We start from the raw sequence: 20,292 nt of genomic DNA, 5'->3' as shown, positions 1-20,292 counted from the left end.
ATGATAATCCACATCAGGGATCTCATAGGCTTCATTGTTGCTTTGCCACGTGTCAAAAATTGGTTTGCTCCGACTATCCTGACCGTGTAAAAAAATGGACCTTTTCTCATTGTATCTTTGAATCGCTTATCCATGATAGGCTGACATGGCCCTTGCTCTGATCGCCTTTGGGGGATCTACCTCCTAGTGCACAAGACCCTTAATGTAGGTGAAAGCTATGTGGGGTCCACTGATGTTCGTGAGAAATCCACTCCATCCATCAGTTTTGGAAGCTCATAATGTGATAGGAACTCAAAAATTAGGCAAATCCAAAGCTCTAGTGGGCCACATGATAGGAAACAGTGAAAATGAAAATGCCTACCCTTAAAACCTTCCCAGAGCCCCCCATGATGTTTATATGCTATCCAAATCACTCATTAGGTTATTTCCACTAGGATGAACTGAAAACACAAATATTAGCCCGTTCTGAAACTCTTGTGAACACGCGAAAGTATAAATGGCGAGTATTTAATCTCTACTTTTTCTTATGGTGTGGTCCACTTGAGTTTTGGATTTAGTAATTGTTTGTTGTTATCTTATTGTGAGCTCTGAAATAGATGGATGGAGTGGATTTCTCATGGACATCATGGCAAGCCCCACATAGTTTTCACCCACTGGAACTTCCCTTTGGTGGTTGTAAAATCTATCCAAGAAAGGAGTGTTGAGGCATATTAATGCTGATGTTTTAAGAATACTTTCAGAAAGGATTTGATCCATGATGCACTGGGTCACAGCTCATCTGTCCCTCGAATGCAACAACTCTCCACCATAATGGATGACTCAAATCAGGTGCACAATTAATTAAAGCTCATGAACCAAGTTTTGCCTTGATTGATTTGCTTATATGAGGGAACTTTAAAAGAAGAAAAGCAGTTGAAGAGAGGGCGAAGAACAAAGAGGTTTTTGTATATTTTTAAAACAAAAATGAGACATAGAGAAGGATAGAGAGAAGAAACCAGTACGAGACACATAACACTGGAGCACACATACATAGTGACAACAACATCATGCATGGTGACATCAAAAGCACACATGGTGGTTAGGGCTGTACATCGAGCCGAGTGAGTCGAGGTGGGCCAAGCTCGGCTCAACTCATTCATGCTATATTTGAGTTTGTGATCGAGCTCGAGCTCGCCTTTGAGCTCAACATTGAAGCTTTGCTTGTTTGCCAAAGCTGTCTAGTCGAGTTCGAATCAAGTTAATGGTTTGAGTTGAGTCGAGTTTACCTTGAGTCGAACTCGAGCTTGTTCAACCCGACTTAACAGTTAGTTGCTCTTTTTTTAAAAGTAAATAAATATATTAATTAATACTAATAAAAGAGCTACAATAATTATCGGTGAAGGCGCAAAGATTGCATGTGCAAATTCAAAGTAAAAAATACATAGATGTAGCCAACCCAACAAAGCACCCAACCCAACCCAACCCAACCCAACCCAAACCCCAAACCCATCCTAACCTAGCCCGCCTAACCCAAACCCCAAACCCATCCTAAACTAGCCCGCCCGCCCCCCCCAACACCTAACCCAACCCAACCCGACCCAGTCCCCAATCTACAATAAATCTACCTTCATATAAATTAACAAATTAAATAAATAAAAAATAAGTTAAATACCTACCTTGGAGAGATTGGGAGAGAGAGATATCAGGCCGAGTCGAGATTGGTTGCAGGTTCGCTCGAAGAGATCAAGAGAGTGAGAGAGAAAGATAGAGATTGGTGGAGTGTTGGTGGGTGTGCGAGCAGCATGCTGGAAGCCTAGACTAGTGGAGTGCTGGCCAAGCGGGCGTGCATGCAGCAGGTGGGTGGGGTACTAGAGAGATAAAGAAGAAATGAAAAGGGAAGTAATAGGGCTGATGAGGTACAGGGGTTTCTTTTGGTTTTTTTTTTTTTTTAAAAAAACTTTTATATATATATATATATATATATATATATATATATATATAATATTAAAAGTTTTAAATTTATTAATCAAGCCGGGTCAAGCTCAAGTTAGAGCTTCGAGTCGAGTCGAGTTGAAATACATCATACTTGAACTCGACTCGAACTCAACTCAAGCTTCACAAAATTAGCTTGACTCAACCCGAATAAGCCATTCAAGCCGAGTCAATCCAAGCTGACTCGAGCTGAGTCAATCTAGCTTTTCAAGCTAGCCCAACTCATGTACAACCCTAATAGCAAACATGTGGCACCAAAAGCTATATTCGAAAATAAGTAAAATTATGAAAAGGAATGCACAAGTGACACACACCATACCACACCTTATATATAAGGTAATTGTTGTCATTTTATATGCATCATAGTTGTCATGTTGTATGTTCATTTCATTTACTACAAAATGAAATGCTAGCCATTGGTATCATACCCTAAGGCTCACAATGAAATGATCCGTTCTATCTACCTTGTTGGCCAGCTCGTCGTAAGCTCAAAAAGTCTTGATTTGGACAGTATTCACTTTTAACAAACATCATAGTAAGTCTGGAAAGTTTCAACAATGGGTGCCATTGTCACTATTATTTTCTATTACGTGGCCCATAAGAACTCTGGATCAAGCTGATATTTAGACTCTAGCCCTAAAATGACATGACAAAAAAGATGGGTAGCATGGATTATACACATACATTAATGTAAGCCACACAAGTTGGGCCTCGCAAAAAAAAAAAAAAAAAAAAAAAAAAGCTTCCCTCCACGTCACTTTCAAGATAATAACTTCTTATTCACTCATAAACCATATAACTACTTAACTAAAGACGGGCATTTTTGGTCCAAGGAACCTCTTTAGAGAATTTAATCAGAGCCAGTACGGTGAAAATCCCTATAAAACAGGACCCAAGGAAGGTTTCAACCACCTTTTCCTATCGTGCAGTCTACATGAGTTAGGATCTGCCTAACCTGCAAGCCCATGTCCTAACATGATCCGAAAAAACGGATGGATGGGATGGATTTCTCGCAAACATCACGGTGGACCCCATCGAAAGGCTTTCGCAGGATAGCTGCGTCCCTCCCAGTCCAGAAATCAATATCTTCTTGCGAATCTCCATGGTTTTATATTTTATATTATATCTTGCAGAATGCGATGATTGATGACTGTGCACTCATGATAGTACGACTGTCATGCATCAACGTAAATTAAACCACCCAGATCGTGGGACCCACTTTAAAAATGGGGCCCTTCACCATAATCAGAGTCTTCGATCGAGAATAACCTCTGTTTCGTTTACATATGCTTCCTGAATTAGAACTATTAGTTATTTTTCATTCCAACCGTTTAATTAATGTCCACCAATAAACTAATTACGAATTTAAATAAAATTATATTTTAACTTATATCACTATCTAAATTATGTAACACAACTTGGACCGTTAACTTTGAGTTAAATGTGTCATGAGTGTACAATATTTCAGTGCCTGAGTATCGACCACTAAACTCTGCCAGAGTACCAAACTCTCTCTGTCTTGATTTCGACGGAAGCGGATTGCGTCGCGTAATGAATAAAATCCGTGGGACCCACTATGATGTAAGTATCTTATCCATGCTGTCCATCCATTTTACTATAACATTGTAGGCCATGATCTCAAAATTAAAACATATCTAAATCACACGTGGACCACACTACAAGAAGGTAATCCCCACTTATTCCTGTGGCGTGGTCAAATTGAAATTTTCATTATCTTCAATTTTTATCTCATACCATAGAATGATATGGAAAAACGGATGGACGGCGTGGATGAGACACAAAGATCCTCAGTGGCCCCACAGAACCTACTCAGTACGCATTGGCCTTCCGATTTGGACAAGCTTATCCTCTTTTTTGGTCGGTAAACTCCTATGCTAGTTCACCACCAATTTGAAAAGAATGGTAACTCAATCTCCTCGCATATGGCACCATATACAGCTATCTAGACCGTCCAAATTGTGGGTCTCATTAAGGGCCGGAAATATCTCTAGAACTACAGTGATCAAGAAGTCCCAACCATGCAAAGTAAAACAGTGATTTGGAAGGCTTGAATTTCATATGGTTAATATTTTCTTATCATCCATGGGGCTAGCGATTTGGACGGTCTGAATTTCATACAACTATTCCTCATTCACGGTCTATTTTATAGGCCGTACGACTTGGAAAAAGTAAGTAGTAAAATACAAAACTCATTAGTATCCACGGTGATGTTTTTATGACATCTAAACCGTTCATAAGATCATTCCTACTGCGATTAACTGAAAACGAAAAAATATTAGCTTGATCACAAGCCCCGTGAATGTTTCAACGGTGGATGTAAATCTTTACTATTTCCTGTCGTGTGGTCCACTTGAGTTTTGGATCTACCTTATTTTTAGTCTTATAAACTAACATGTCCCGTAAAAATGGATGGTCGGAGTGGATTGTTCATAAACATTACCGTTAGCCCCACCTAGCTTCTGACAGCGTTGCAAGAAATCCGCGTCCGTTGACTACTGAACCCAAAAAACCCTGAGAATCCAAAACTAAGGTGTTACAATATGGTAAACAGCTAGGATGAATGTCCACCGTTAATTTTGTATAAGGCCCACCATGGTATTTATATATCATCTGAGCCATTCATACGACGTGAATCACATGGATTAACAAATCATAGGCCATACACATGAATTAATAGGTGGCCCAATGAGTGTTGGGATCAAGGATGAAGGCAAAAAAATAAGGGGGGGTCTACCTTTTGGACGCGTGGATTTCAAGCACGTTTGGTACGGAAGCGTTTTTTTTTTTTTTAATGGTGGTGAACTAACAGAGGAGTCTATCGTTGATTGCTTTGCTAGATGTGTCAGAAGAGACTGTATTTGAAGTTGGAGAGGTTTTGAAGGCTGCTCTCTCGCTCAGAAAAGAGAAAAGATGGGAGAAGAGAAGGAGATAGAAGTGATTCATTCATGGTCTGCTCCAAGATCCCTCAGCACCAGCCTCATGTATTCTTTTGCTCAGGTAACTCCTCCTTTTGATATATCCATACATTTCTTTTGCTTTGGAAATTTGATAATTGATACTTACACCATTGATGAAATCATGGGAATGTACAGTTTCATATTGGGAACAAGGGTTTGGAAATTGTTTGATACTCTGGCAGAGTGTGATGCTTGATATGCGAGGGTGGGTGTTTGGTTTTTCAAATGCCTTTGTAAGGGGTCGTTTGGATGTCTGTAAATGGTTTAAGCTGTAAATCAGTAAATGATTTACAGCCTGTCTGTTTGGCTTTAAGCTGTAAATGATTTACAGGCGTTTGGATAGCCTGTAAATGGTTTATATCCTGTAATTGGGTATTCATACCTGAGATAGTTTAGAGAAGTAATTCCTTAAAAAACATTCAAATGGTGTATAAGAGTGGATCACTGGGTTAAGCCCATCTCACTAAAGCTTAGAGAGAGAGAGAGAGAGAGAGAGAGAGAGAGAGAGAGAGAGAGAGAGAGAGAGAGAGGTGCGTCTCTCCTGTATAGCAATGCATTCAAAAAAGGAGCCGTTGGTGTCTGATATGATACATTAGAATATGGATACAATACATTCTGATTTAAGTATCTTGGTTTCGTATTGCATTTCATTAGAATTATTTGGAGATGAATGTATTGACAATACATTCTGATATTTATTGGAATGTATTGAAGATACAAACCCATGAAATGATATTTTTAGATACATCTCCATATCCTGATTCATTCATTTTTATGACGTCACCCAATTTTCTAATTTGTTACGTTTTTAATGAAAGATAAAGTTAATTTTATTAGAAAGGTGCTAAGGTGGCCCCCAAACCTTACAATCCACTCAAGCAAAAAGAAGATTACAGTATTTCAAAATAGCAATACAAAGAGCCCACTTGGCCACATAAGATTTTTCCCTTGGGATAACATAAGAGCTGGTGTTATTAATATTGTTCAAGCATATTCCATTCCTTTCCCACCATATAGTCCATAAAATAGGCATTAGCGCTAGTCTTCAGTCGACTCGAGCTTGCTTCTTGAGATTCACCCCATGCCATGCCATAAACGAGCTCGCCATTGAGTTTTGGCATCACCCACTGCCTGTTAAACGAAGTGAGAAGGCATGTCCAAATTCCATGTGTGAAGAAGCAGTGAGTGAACAAATGATCTACTAATTTAGCGTCACCCATGCAGAACGCACATACATTGGGAATAACCATTCCTCTTTTCAGGAAATTATCAATGGTCAAGACCCTACCTACTAACCATAGTGCCGCAACATAGCTGCCGGGGTGGGGCCCGACACTCAATTGATGAATGGTGAAGCAGCTTGTAGAAAGAACTATCCAAGAATCGACCTGAACTCTCCTTGTGCTACACCATGCTGTCTCACTCCCCACTCGACAAATTAACCAAGTGAATTCTTTGAAGGAGCAAGACTAGGTCTTTTGTTTTTTTTGTCGAAGAGGTTCTAGTGGAAAAGGGGCAATCACACCATCAAATTTTCACTAACCGACCAACAATCTGCAACTGAGATGTTGCTATCCACTGTGAACCACACCAATCTTGGGAACACATTCAGGAGGTAAGTTTTAGTCACTCACATATCCTTCCAAAACCGAATATGTTCTCCATGTCCAATCACGAAATCAATCTTCTTGAATTTGGCTTTCATGCTAGATACGCCCCTCCATAATCCTGACGCTCTCTAAAGGGAAGCATCCCATATCCACCACCCCCCTTTCTCACATCCATATTTGGATGCAATTGTCTTTCTCCAAATAGAATCTCCTCCATCCCAAATCGCCCCCACCAGTTCCCCAAAAGTGCTAGGTTCATTATCCCCTCCAAATAGAATTTCCTCCATCCCAAATCACCCCCACCAGTTCCCCAAAAGTGCTAGGTTCCCCCAATAATTATGCGGCTTGCAAACATCTTCTCATCCTCAGAGGTCAAACTTTTTTCTTGTCTTCTGAACCTTGCCACAAGAAGTCCCTTCTAAGTCTCTCCAACCATACTACATTGGTTTTGAGCATTTGAATAAAGACACAAAATAAAGAGGCATGTTAGACAATGCCGCTTCAATAAGCCCTATCCTACCATCCACATTCGAATATCTACTTTTCCCTCCCTATAGCTTCCTTTCAAACCTTTCCACTACTTTGTCCCATAAGTGCTTGGGTGGCTTCTCGATACAAAGTGGGAGGCCCAAGTTGTTAAAGTGATAAAGTCCCTTGATATACATTGACACACCACACTCTGATAGCTTAAGCTTTTAGAGTAAATGGTTGTTTGACTGTTAAAGTGATAAAGTCCCTTGATATACATTGATACACCACACTCTGACAGCTTAAGCTTTTAGAGTAAATGGTTGTTTGACATGGTATCAGAGCGGAAGGTCCTATGTTCGAATCTCGAGAGCAGCAAATATGCCTCGCTAATATTTTATTCTTCCACGGGGGGCAGGAAAAATCAGGTCCGGCTCTGGGACCAGGAAATCAAGCCCGGCCTATTTATGGTGCGAGTGTCCCTCCACCCTTCTCAGTATGTTCCCGTGCGGAGTTCCCATCCCGCACGTGCGGGGGGGTGTTAAAGTGATAAAGTCCTTTGATATACATTAATACACCACACTCTGACAGCTTAAGCTTTTAGAGTAAATGGTTGTTTGACACAAGTAAGTCATGGGAAAAGATCCCGCTTTACACTTTAACACTCCAACTAATTTCCTCATCTCCTAAATCCTAATCCCCAACATTTGACTCTTAGCAATGTTAACATTTAATCCTGATTTTACTTCGAAACATGTGATCACCATATGTAACTTTTCATTATATTGAAATCTGCATCATTCAATATAATAGTGTCGTCAACGAATCGTAAGTGAGAAATTGGAGGACTGTTCCTATGAACCTTGAAGTCGTGGAGGAGATCCACGTCCTATCATTTTTTAAAATATTCTGCCCAAAGCTTCTGCCACCACCAAAAAAAGAAACGGGGACAATGGGCCCCCTTGCCGCACACCTCTCGAGCTTCCAAAAAAACTTTTTGGCTACCTGTTAACCAGTATGGAGAACCTAGCGGAACGGATGCACTCCCTCCACCTTCACAACTTCTCACCACAACTAATCCTGACAAGCATGTAGTCTAAAAAGTTTCAGTCAACATTATCATAGGTCTTTTTAATGTCCATCTTACACATTATTATCTTTCAAACCTTGTATCTCAAATTAATACACTCATGGGCCATAAGGGCACAATCCAGAATCTGTTTACTCGTTACAAAAGCACATTGGTTAAGGAGAGAATGCTTGCTACCCAAAACCAAACTGAACCGGGAAACAAGAATTTTGCGAAGATTTTATAGGGGCTTCCAATTAGACCAATAGGCCTATAGTCCTTGATACTTTTTGCACCTATAACCTTCAAAATGATTGAAAGAAAAGAGGCACCAATATCTGCCGACAATCGGCCCTCCTCCGCTAACTTTGCTATGAAACTCATGATGTTGCGCTTCATTGTATCCCAAAGCAATTGGAAGAATGCTATCGGCAAGTCATATAGACCCGATGCCTTGTCCCTCCCTAGCGACTCAACTATTGCTTTCACTTCCTCTTCGGAAAATGGACGCACCAAATTCTCCCCATTGGTAGATGACCCCCAAAAATCCAGGCTGTCTAACTTCACTAGCCTAACCCACTCTTCTCATATTAACATCCTTTTAAATAAGTGCACCATTGCCTCACACAATTTATCCTTCCCTTTGACTGTCTTCCCATCAACCATCATATTGGTAATTTTATTGCGTCTGGCCGTAGGGCTTGCAATGCTGCGGAAGATCTTTGTATTCTTATCCCCTTCCTTCAACCAGATCGCTCTGGATCGTTGGCGCCACTTGACTTCTTCTTCCTTCAATTGATTCTTATAATCGTGAGTTAACTTTGCTCACAATCCCTTTATGTCCTTCGATAGCTTTGAAACTTCTTCCTTAACATCTAACTCTTGAATATCTTCAAGGATGTTTCCAATCTCCGCCTCCCGAGTCCTCAACACCTCTTTCTTCCAAATCTTGATTTTACTTTTCAATAGGAGTAGATTTTGACACAACCTAAATCTTACGTATCCCACCACTTCAAATGATCCCCACCAATGCTTTATTAATTCTGAGAAACCTTTGATCCCCATCCAAGCTAATTCAAATATGAACAGCCGAGGCCTTCAATTTTCTCCTTCCATTTCTAACAAAATGGGATAGTGGTCGGACACTGGTTTCGACAGTTCATGTTGAGAGACTAATGGGAAACACTCCACCCACCCTGGAGATACCAGAAGCCTATCTATCTTGGACGTAATCGGCCTCTCCTGCCCATTTGACCAAGTGAAATTTAGAGCCTCCATCAGAAGATCAATCAACCCACGAGCATTCACCAATTCGGAGAAATCCTTCATACTATGCATGATTGTACCTCTGTTGGATTTTCAAATGTAAATCTGGTGACATTGAAGTTGCCACCCACACACCAAGGGCCGTCACACTACCCTGCACAACAGAAAGTTTCACTAAAAAATCTTGCCTCATTGCTATGTCTTTTGGTTTGTAAATTGTTGTAAACCGCCAGCAAAAACTCGAAGACACATCCCTTAGAATCACCAATACTAAGAAGCTCCCTCCCCACCAATCCTCCTTTATCCAATGGGATCAATTCCATACAACAATCCCACCAGGAGACCAATATGCATTAATTGCCATCCACTCCTTGCAGTTGCAGCCCCATCGAGTCCTAAATCTTCCTGTCATAGGCAGCCAACTTGATTTCCTAGAAGGCAATGACCTTCACCTTGGATCTTTTACATACCTCTTTTATCTACCCCTCTTTACCCGGTCACCTAGCCCCCTGACATTTCGGCAAAGAATATTCGCCTGGACACTGATCTTGTTCTTCTACGAATCATAATTAATTGATGAAACTAGATTTACCAACTCTCACCATCCTTTTGAAGCTCTTTGAACCTTTAGTGAGGTCTCAATACCCTTCTTTTGGCTTCTGAGTTGTGCTACAAACTGAAACAGAGCACAATAGTCCTCACAGTCTTCGAAGGTAACACCGATCATTTTCCCCATTTGCACAAGAGCTTCCCTTATCTATCTCTTCCATCAAGCTTTCGAGACAAATCCTTCCGCCCTTCAGTCCTCCATGGTGAGCGTATCTGTGCCAACTAAGCTGTTGACCCTTTCATCAACTACCTCTATAGCAATCTGAAGAGGCTCCACCTCAAAGACCTCTCACAGAAAAGCATCATTGTGAGTAGTGCTAATTTAGGCTCCCTCCTCAATCGCAATAGAAATGATCGATCCCAATTTGACTAACACCCCACGGTCGTCCTTCGAATTGAAAGTTTTCGCTCCCTGAAAGAACACATCCTCCTCCACTGGCATTGTCGAGTACCGAATGCTTTGCGAACAAAGAACTCAAAGTCGTTTCCAATGGGAGAGAAAAAGCATGTGGACTTATTATAAAAACTTGACTTTGCACCCGTGCCATTACTTAAAGGCCGGGCACGTGTGAGAATGGAGGAAATAGGCTCATGTGCCAAGGTGATATCATGTAACTTGATACGTGGTGGACTATCCGACATTTCTTGAGCTAAAATAAATGTCTCGGGTCCAGACTAGATCCGAGCCTTGCTTCTGAAGTAACAAACTACCCTAGAGCTTCCACGCGTCCCTCCCGAGCATCTTGTTTGAACTGACACTCGGTGACAGATGTTGTGAAGGCAAGCTCTCTTAAAACTACGCCGCGTGATAGTTCTACGAGAGAGGCAGTTGTCAAGCCACTTGTCCTTCTCCCGCTAATTGCCCCCATTGCAGCATCCGTTGCAGTCACCTGACCCACCTTAGCCTCTATGGTCATGCCACCTGTCCCCTATTAATCATTGGATGAGTGCCACGACAACACCCCCTTTTTCGTTGCTCCACATGAGCATCCAAGCAATGGTACTTCTTGTTCCAGACCCTCTCCTCTCCGCCCTTCATTGCTTGCATCCGCCATGACTGCTACCTCACCACCTCTATCTCTGCCACTATCTGGCTCTTGACCTTCCTTTTGGATGGTAAGGACGAGCTTCTCGTTCCCAACGAAGATCAAGATCTGATCTACTTGCTTCACTAGCCGCTTCCTCGTCACACGAATGTGAGCCTCTCTCACCTCCTCCCCTCCTGAAGTAGTTGGATCAACTGCCACCACTTTGCCAAGAAATCACCCACCAAAAGGAAAGCCTCTAAAAACCAAAGCTTGATTGACATTCCCCTCACCTAAAACCATGACTCTTTCCACCCTAACTGAGATCACTCAACCCATTTGCAGAGCCTCTCCGTCGGACCATCGGGAGTCATCAAGCTTGTCGCTAAGAGATTCTCTAACCATTGTGAATTGAGAGATAGTTGAACTTCTAACTCAAACAATGGTTTGGCATTGAGTAGACCCTCTCCAAAGCCGTTAGAAGATTGCAACCACTCTGCCACCTTTTCTGCTGAGCTTTCTGGCTTCGCAATAACAACCATGCTCCACTGCAAAGCCCTCCAGGCATTATCCAGCACTGCAAGGTGGACCCTTATCACTAGGTCGTCAACATCCTTCCCCCTGCACAACAAACTAGTAGCTCTTGCTTATGCCATGTCTACCTTACTACCCTCTTCTCCCCCCCTTTTGTTGACCCCAAACAACCCTAGAGGACATCACCACCCTGTAAGATAAACCCGATCTCCTTGTTCCGACCCCACCCTCGATCAAGTCTTCCTTCCTAATTGATGCCCCCTTTTCTGGGGTTTGTCCTTCTGCATCCTCCTCGTCAAAGAGGTCGTCGACGACTTCGGGCCCATATCTAGCCTTCTGCGTGGATAGCTTTCGACCTTCAAACATCTTGTCGTTCCTCTCCACCACCACCCTCCTAACGTCTTCCAAGCTCTTAAGTTGAACGCGAAGTCTCTATACTTCCAAGAACCCCTTTTCCTTGGGACAACTATCTCCTTCACCGAGTAGACGTCGTTGAAAGCCCTTTTGAAATTGAATTTTTTCCGCCTTAGTGGAAAATTCTCCACAAAGAGCGTCGGAAGCTCTAAAAGATGGAAGTTCCTTGGCTAGGGTTTCCTTCCACTTCTTTATTTGTTCCACCTGGATCTACTCCCCCTAGTAGCTTTTGCCAGTGGCTGCTCCCCCTGGTGGCTTGCCTTGCCACCTGCTTTGACCCCCCCTAGCTTCGGTCCTCTCTCCTACCATAGATCGAAATATTGATAAGGTATCGGCTGATACGGGTGTATCGTATCCGTATCGACGTGATATGATACATGATACGACCCTGTATTGGTCGTATCGATAACGTGTGGACCATATCGGGGGCGTATCAGGCCCGATATCTTGCACGCGTATCAGTTAGACCCGATACACGTATAAAAGGGGCCCAAATCAACCATTTCTTTCCCCATTTCAATCTCTTTTTCCCTCATTTCTGCTCCAGTTTCTGCAATACCTCTATTAAATCATTCTTAAGTGATTTTCGGCGTCATTAACAACAACTTGGAGGATTAAAACATCCGATTTCAGCTGATTTGAAGGACCGAAATATTTTGGGCTCGATTATGAAAAAATTGAAAACAGGTAAAAAAAAACTCCATTTTTTTTTTTTTTTGGAGTCGATTATTCTTCTAATCCATTGTTATGTTTATTAGACCCCTAAATCTACAAAAAAAGATCAGTTTTGTAGATCGATTTGAACTTTTTTGGGTTTTTTATTTTATTTTTTAATTGGGCATTTATGGTTATTTTTTTAATTTTTAGTTTTATTTTTATGTTATTCAAAAATCATTAAAAAAAAATCTGATCTCAGATATGTACTCTCCATCCATTTTTGATAAGATCTATGTAGATTTGATCGATTTTTTGAAAAAAATTAAATTTGCTAAAAAATATATCAATTCCAGATTTTTTTTTTTTTTTAATAAGATGTTTTTCTATCACAGATCTAGAGAGGACATGCAATTTTTTTTTTTTTTTTGGATCTACGTCAGATCTGAATGTGTAGTTTTTTTTTTTTTTTTGGGAATTGTGATTTATGGAAATTCTGATTTTTTTTTTTCAAATGTATTGCTTTAATGGGGTGGCTAAGTTTACTGTTTTGGATTTTTTGAGTTTTTTATTTATTTATTTATTTTATAAAAATCAGATATGAGTAGTTTGATCACCATATCAATTTATTATATATATCAACAGTTTATATAAAGAAAAAATTAACACCAGAACTCACAGTAGGTCAACCCATTAGGACAACATTCTTACCAATACACATTGAATACATGGTCAAAATATAAAGAAGAAGAAGATAGATTCATGAATATCTCATTTTATCCTTTTTTCTGATTTTTTTGGCTAAAAAATTTTCTGACCGATAGGGGGTCCGATTCTAATACTCGATGCCGTATCGTATCATTTTTTCGCAGGGTGATTCCATCATTCAAAACCATGTCCCCTACCGCCCCTAGCTGTGAAACCCTCCCTTCTTCCACCGACTCAAAGCCCATCCACACCACCTTGAAACCCCGCCTCAACCGCCGCCCCCTACTGTCATCTTCCTACTCCCTTTAACATTAGCTCTACGCCGCTCCCAATTAGCAACCCCAACACTCCTACAGACTCCTGAATCTTGCCCCTCTCTTCCTCTAACTGCTTCCCTTGTTCTCTCGTTAGCTCTGGAATTGCTTCTTCTTCCTATACCTCTTGAACGAGGCCTCGCTTCATAGTGTTCTTTAGAATCCTTCTTCCCCAATCATGGATGTAGATCTTCTCTCGCACCACCTTTGTCCGAGATTGACCTCGACAGTAATTAATGTAATTGTACCTCTCGACTAATCTCCTCTCAAGCTTTCCCGCCTGCACCTCTGCCATTCGCATTCTCCTCTTGAATGATTTCCTCTTGAGGGATTTCCTCTCGAGTGATTTCCTTCAGAGCTCCTCATTCCTCGTGAGTGCCAATTTCCATCTATTTCACATTCTTCACTTAAACTCCAGAGTAAATTCTAATTTGGTTCTAGAATGGTACTTTCTGTTAAGTACTATTCTAGTTCCAAAAGTAGGGGGGGGGGGGGTGTATGCGGTTGGAAGCATCATTTTTCTTTAAATTTTTATGATATGTAAAGTGTAAACATCATGTATGAACAAGTTTTAGAATTTTTATGATATGTAAAGTGTAAACATCATGTATGAACAAGTTTTAGAATTTTTATGATATGTAAAGTGTAAACATCATGTATGAACAAGTTTTAGAATTTTTCTTGATTTTGAATTTGGATTTCTGGACCGGTTTTTCAGACTTGTACTTCCCTTTTCCTTTTCTTTTACACAAGGAGCCGCTAAGGAATGGTTGATTGAACTTTCTATTTCTTTTTATTACTTTGGAAGTTGAACATATGTTTTTCAATTGATATAGCTATTGCATCTTCTCGATGAATTTCAATTAACCATATAACATTTCTGGGTTTTTTTTTCCTGTTTTTTTGCCAAGAAATGGCGTATTTGAAGTGAAATTTTGTGTGGAATGTTTAAGCGGGGCAAAGCAATTGTAATATGGCATTTTGATGGATATGGTTTGGTTTGTGGTTGTTTGTTGAATTTGGATTCTTTGACTTTGGATCACAGTTTCTTTTCTTTTCGTCCAAGTGAAGGTGGGCTAGAGTGTTCTTTTCCCATAAAATGCTGAAAGCATATATTTAATGATATCTAAAGAGCAGTATTTGATGGATTTGAAATGGGTAGTTCTTGAAATCTGGCACGGGTTTTACTTTGTGTTGAATGTGGATGTGTTGACTTTCGTTATAATGGTTTCATTTTTCTTGAAGATTTTTTTAATTATTTCTTTTGTTCATTATATGCAAGATTCAAATGGTTGCTTGGGTATCTATTCCAATTCTGCCACCGGTTCCTTTTTATTGTTTCTTTCTTGTACTTGGCGATGGTGGGTTTCGATTGGCTTATTGTTTAGAATGATTAAGAAATCAATTTCCCTAAGGATATGTCTATTATGTATGTTAAGGTGAATTTCAAATGGTTATTTTAGTGTTTTAGATTAATTGTTGAAGTTGGATCTTTCATTTTGGATGTATTTTCTTTGTTCTTTGTCCTCGTTGCTGCTGATCTGATGATTTTTCATTGTTCTTTTGTTGTTTAGAGAGATGATATGGAAGTGCTTGATGAACCCCTGTATGCACATTTCTTGAGGGTTACTGGAGTAGCAAGGCCCTACCGGGAGGAAGTTCTATCCAAGATGGTATATGAGACGTTGATCTCTATCTTTGTAATCTTTTGAATGGAGCACGATCATCAGGATGGTTCTTTTTCTTTTTGAAAAATAAGCTTTTGACTGAATGCCGTCATGTTTGTTTTTCTTTTACCCTGGTTACTAGCATGCTAGCGTTACCTTACATTTTCCTCGCTGTTGATGTGATCATCATCATTGGTCATCGTTCTTTTTGGGGCTTTCATTGCTTCTCCTGATACTGGCTTTATTAAGGAGAAATTTCTTAAACACTAGAGAACAAGAATTTCTTGGATAGGCAAAAGTGCAGCACTTCTCTTTTTATTAATAGCCAATTAGCTATTCTGGCCCTGAAATTCCTACCTCATCAGATGAACTTATGGAAGCTATATGTCCATATAGGACATAGGTATTGGTTCTTTCCCAATCCCCCCCATGTGGCGAGTATCTTTGCTGTCAGTATCCATGAATTTCCTCCATCTCACTCTATTTTGCTTCATATATATGTTTCTGCTGGTGGTACTATGTACTTGGTAATCTCCTGTGTTGTATTTTGGTGGATATTGAAACCGTAATTTCTTTATATGAAACAGGATTCTGATGGTAATAAAGTTGTTAAAGAGGTCATTTTTGGTCCGGGAACAAAGAGATACAGGTATTGCAAGGTAAGCATCCTATAACATGGGCAAAGTATGCAAGAACTCTCTAGAAATTTTGGGTTGAGGTTTCCTTTGCGCCATACAGTATCACATTTGGAATCATTTTGTTGAGTTGTACATTGTAGAGTGAATAGGTGCCTTTGATGTAATTTGTAAGACATTGAGCGATATTTATTAAAAAAAATTAAACTCTTTCCTAAAGAAACTATTTACTTTCGATAAAATAAAAATAAAAATTGAAGCATTATCTAGGAACGGGGACACCGCAAGAGATACAGAAAAAAATGAAGAAAAAGTATTTTTTTAGGAAACCAGAAAAAGAAAAAAAAAAGTGAGAAAGGATACTCCCACGAATGTGGACAGTGGAAGTACATCCTCATATTTGAGAAGCACTCTGTAATATTAGTCTCCACTCCAATGAACATATGGAAAGCAAAATTTCATGGTTTTTATGGTGTCTCAATTGCTAGAAATTTCTTATTCCAAGGTCATCTTTCCTTTCCTCCATCACTGGCATTCAATGAGTTCCTTTTACTGCAAACGCCAAAATTCAACTTAATCACGTGGCAAAACATACAAGGTGTGCCTCGTCCTTTTCTCTTCCCTTAAGTTCTTTGGTGAAACTGAGTAATTTGAAATGACGTTGAATTGGAGAACTAGAGAAAGGATTGTGAACCCTAAGGTTGCCCACATATCATGATTTCATACTCAAGTGGGAGATTGGGTATTGTTTCTGAAGATTATTTTTCCCCCCCGTTTATTCTATAGCTGGGAAGTATGAAACTAGGTTAAATACCACAGCTTCAAAGCTGCTTTGAGCTGTTACTTGAAGTTTTCAATGTTATATCCCAACATCTAAACAGTGACTAGTCTTCAAATTATGAAAATAAAATGCTGCATGTTCATCATCATCACCATCATCGTCATCGTCGTCATCATCATCTAAGCCCTATCCATTAATTGGGGTCGGCTACGTGAATCCTATTCCTCCATTCCTCTCTATCAAGGGCCATAAATTAAGTTAGACTGTAGGTGAACAAGTTGGCGACATTAGTTTAGCAATGGAGAGTTGGAGACTGTTTTCACGCTTGAGAGGGTGATTGGACATTGTTCTTAAAAATTTATTCATTTCACTTATTCAATAGCTGATCATTGTGAAAGTTTCACTCTTGAGAGGATGATTGGACATTGTTCTTAAAAATTCATTCATTTCGCTCATACAATAGCCGATCTTTTTGAAAGTTTCACTCTTGAGGGTGATTGGATATTGTTCTTAAAAATTCATTCATTTCACTTATTCAATAGCCGATCATTGTGAAAATAGTTAAAACAACATCCAATCATTGTGAAAATAGTTAAAACAACATCACTTTTTAAAGTGGATTTGAGCTATTATATGAAGTTTGGAAAGCTTTATGCAAAGACCTATTAAAGTAGTGATTGGACTCCAAATTGTAAAAATAAAAAGCCACAAGAATTGAGAAATTAGTTTATCCACTAAGAAGCAACGGTAAATACCTCTGTAGGAAGCAGAGGGAGCAAGGAAAGGGAAGGATCCAGCTGCTATTATGATGCATGTCTATTGTAATGTTTGTCATAGGTAGCAATCCGCTTAAAGAGAATCATACTATGTGGGAGTGGCAATGGGTGGCTAGGCTAGGCCCGGGCTTGACCCAACACTTAAGACCCAAGTTCCGGGCAAGGCGTGGGCCTAACATAGTAGTCCCAAGCCTGACCTGAGAATTTTGGTTGGGCCCGGCCTAGATTTGATCCGATCTAACCCGGTTGGAAAATTGATAAAATCCCTATTTCCCCTTTGAATTTTTCTAGCCTATTTGTTTATCAAGTGGGCCACACAGGCACAAAGCAATGTTGTTGAATTGCGTATGGGATCGTGTGCGATCGCATATGCCTGTGTCCATATGCGATTGCACAATCGCATATGCAGTTGCATATATATATTATTTCAAAAAAATGGAAAATAAGAAAAATGTAAAAAATATATAAGAAAGTAGGGGGGAACATTCTTAAGTTAAAAGCTAACTAATTTTACATGTTTAAAATATGTTTGAGTAAAATAAAATCAATTAAACAATGAATTAAGACATCAAGTCATCAACATTCAACAATATATTTAACAATTAATACTTAATAAGTAAGAACTAATAAATAACAGGTAACTAACATTAATAATAAAATGAAGAAGCTATTTATTTATTATTGATTATAGAAAATGGAAATATAATTTATAAATTACAAGTCATACACTAAATCGCTAACAAAATAATATTAAATGCTATTTACATTGATCTATTTGCCATTGTGACATTTAATCAACATACACATAATTATATAAATATTAGGCCTAAATAACATCTAGCCAATCTAATTTTAAAAAATATATATTTTAAATCAATTTTCAATATTTATTCTTGAAAAACATTTCTTTTTTAAAAATTCCAAAAAGTTCCGTTAATATGTAGATTAGCCTCCAAGCATTCTAATGTGATTTTTCCACACTCTAGCAAGTTAAGGGCTTGTTTGTTTGCCTGTTTTCTTAGTAAAGTAATTGTGTCATGATTACAGTTTTACCTTTGCTAAACCAAACACAAGAATGGTCGATCAAATGCAGATATATTCAATTGACAAGTAATTTGTAATTATTGCACTTTGTCATGTAATTATTGTGAAAATCTCTAATCTAAACAACAACATCAATTTATTTTGATGATGATTTGACATTGAAGTAATCTAAATTGTTATCATTACCATTTTACCGTGGATAAATCAAACAATGTAAAATTTTCATCATTACGGTCAAATGCAGCTATCGTTAGGAGACAATTAAAGTAATTTGTAATCATTGCCCATTTCCTTTACATTATTGGGGAAATAGGCAAATCAAATAGGCCCTAAATGGGTAAAATGCGGGAAATTTTGGATTTTTCTCAAATTTCCCATATTTTGAAAATCAGAGGTCAAATTCATGATTAAGTATGCAAAACATGTAAAATCATGGATTATTAACTTCATCCCACTAATTCCAAGCAATTTAAACAAGAAAAAAACTGTTCACATTTGTAAACCCTCACTGATTTGTTCATGGTACTGCCCACTTTTCGATCTCTATCTTTGCATCCAAATCTCCTTTTCTCTCCAAAACAAACAAACAGGAGTGTTTGAAATCCTTTAAAACGCTAATCAAAGCAAAATTTTTTGGAGAAAACATATTTTTGGGGATTTTTGGCAAACTTTCCAATATTTTCAGAAGGGGGCTGACACACTAGTGGTATCATCAATAACTATTGAGAGTATCGAAGATACAAAGTAACTTTTAAAGGCGATATTATCAGAATATGGCAATGCATCGATATTTCTTTGATACATTATGATATTTAGCGAAATATCACACGATGTGGGAAATTCTGTGAACTAAAGGCCTGTTATATATCGCCCATGTGTGATACCAATAGTATCAGCCGATATTATAGATATTTAAATCACTGGTCGTAACTAGGAGAAGTGGGTTGTGTGCAATTCTATTCCTGTTGATGGTTTTACTTATGTTAAGGGTCAGAGCTTTCGTTTTTATTTGCTAAAATATTACTTCTCATGTGCATTTTTTTTGATACAGCATATGTCAAAACAATACATACCTGGCTTGAATAGTGATTTAATGAAGAAAGGAAAGCACTTCATATTGATACGAAATCCCCTTGATATTTTGGTAAGCTTTTACAATGGCACCTTATTTCTTGTAAGTAGAACATATTTTATCTAAAAGCTGAATTTCTTATTCCCTAACTTATTTTCCTTGCAATGGCACTTTATTGTTATTTTATTATTTATCACATGGTGATGATGTCAAAATTCCAAGTGGCGGTGGAACTGGTTTGGACTGATTCAGCGGTTTCACTGGTTCAATCTTAGATAAGGTTTTTTAGACATTGCTGCAATCCACCAATGTAATGCATTCCATCTAGTCGTAGACTTCCTCAATGAAGTTGATGTAATAATGATTTTGTTGTTTGTAGTTTCTATGTCAGGCTATTGAATAGTAGTGGAAGAGACTGCTTGTGTCTCTAGTTCATGTTAATGTAATGGTTGCGGTTTATCTGCATGTGATGAACTATGGAGTATCCAGCAATGCTTTGATGTGTCTCTATGCTCTTTATTGAGAAGCTTTTCTAAATTGTGCTGATTGGGACAACCATTACAACGAATTCATGAGATTCTTAAAGTTAACATTAGAGACAAACGAAATAACCTTTATTCGATCCTTGATAGGTCTTCACTCCATACAAGAAGCCCTCATAATTCAGTGACCCAGAGTCAGTCTGATGCCACCCACC

The 20,292-nt window shown here is 39.0% G+C and overlaps 1 protein-coding gene across 1 annotated transcript in view; it reads left to right on the top strand.

The window, feature by feature from the left end:
* The window catches only part of LOC131225011 (branched-chain-amino-acid aminotransferase-like protein 1), a 123,088-nt gene that overhangs the window by 49,766 nt on the left and 53,030 nt on the right, over positions 1-20,292 (top strand). Inside the window, exons 11-14 of the mRNA XM_058220439.1 lie at positions 4,857-4,989; positions 15,195-15,293; positions 15,875-15,946; positions 19,575-19,667. Of these exons, the coding sequence (XP_058076422.1) occupies positions 4,857-4,989; positions 15,195-15,293; positions 15,875-15,946; positions 19,575-19,667 (397 nt within the window). The remainder of the gene's footprint in view (positions 1-4,856; positions 4,990-15,194; positions 15,294-15,874; positions 15,947-19,574; positions 19,668-20,292) is intronic.

Source organism: Magnolia sinica, chromosome 14 (assembly GCF_029962835.1).
Source record: "Magnolia sinica isolate HGM2019 chromosome 14, MsV1, whole genome shotgun sequence".
Classification (NCBI taxonomy): Eukaryota; Viridiplantae; Streptophyta; class Magnoliopsida; order Magnoliales; family Magnoliaceae; genus Magnolia; species Magnolia sinica.
Note: the sequence above shows the minus strand (reverse complement) of the source record. Positions and strands in the feature narration are given on the sequence as shown.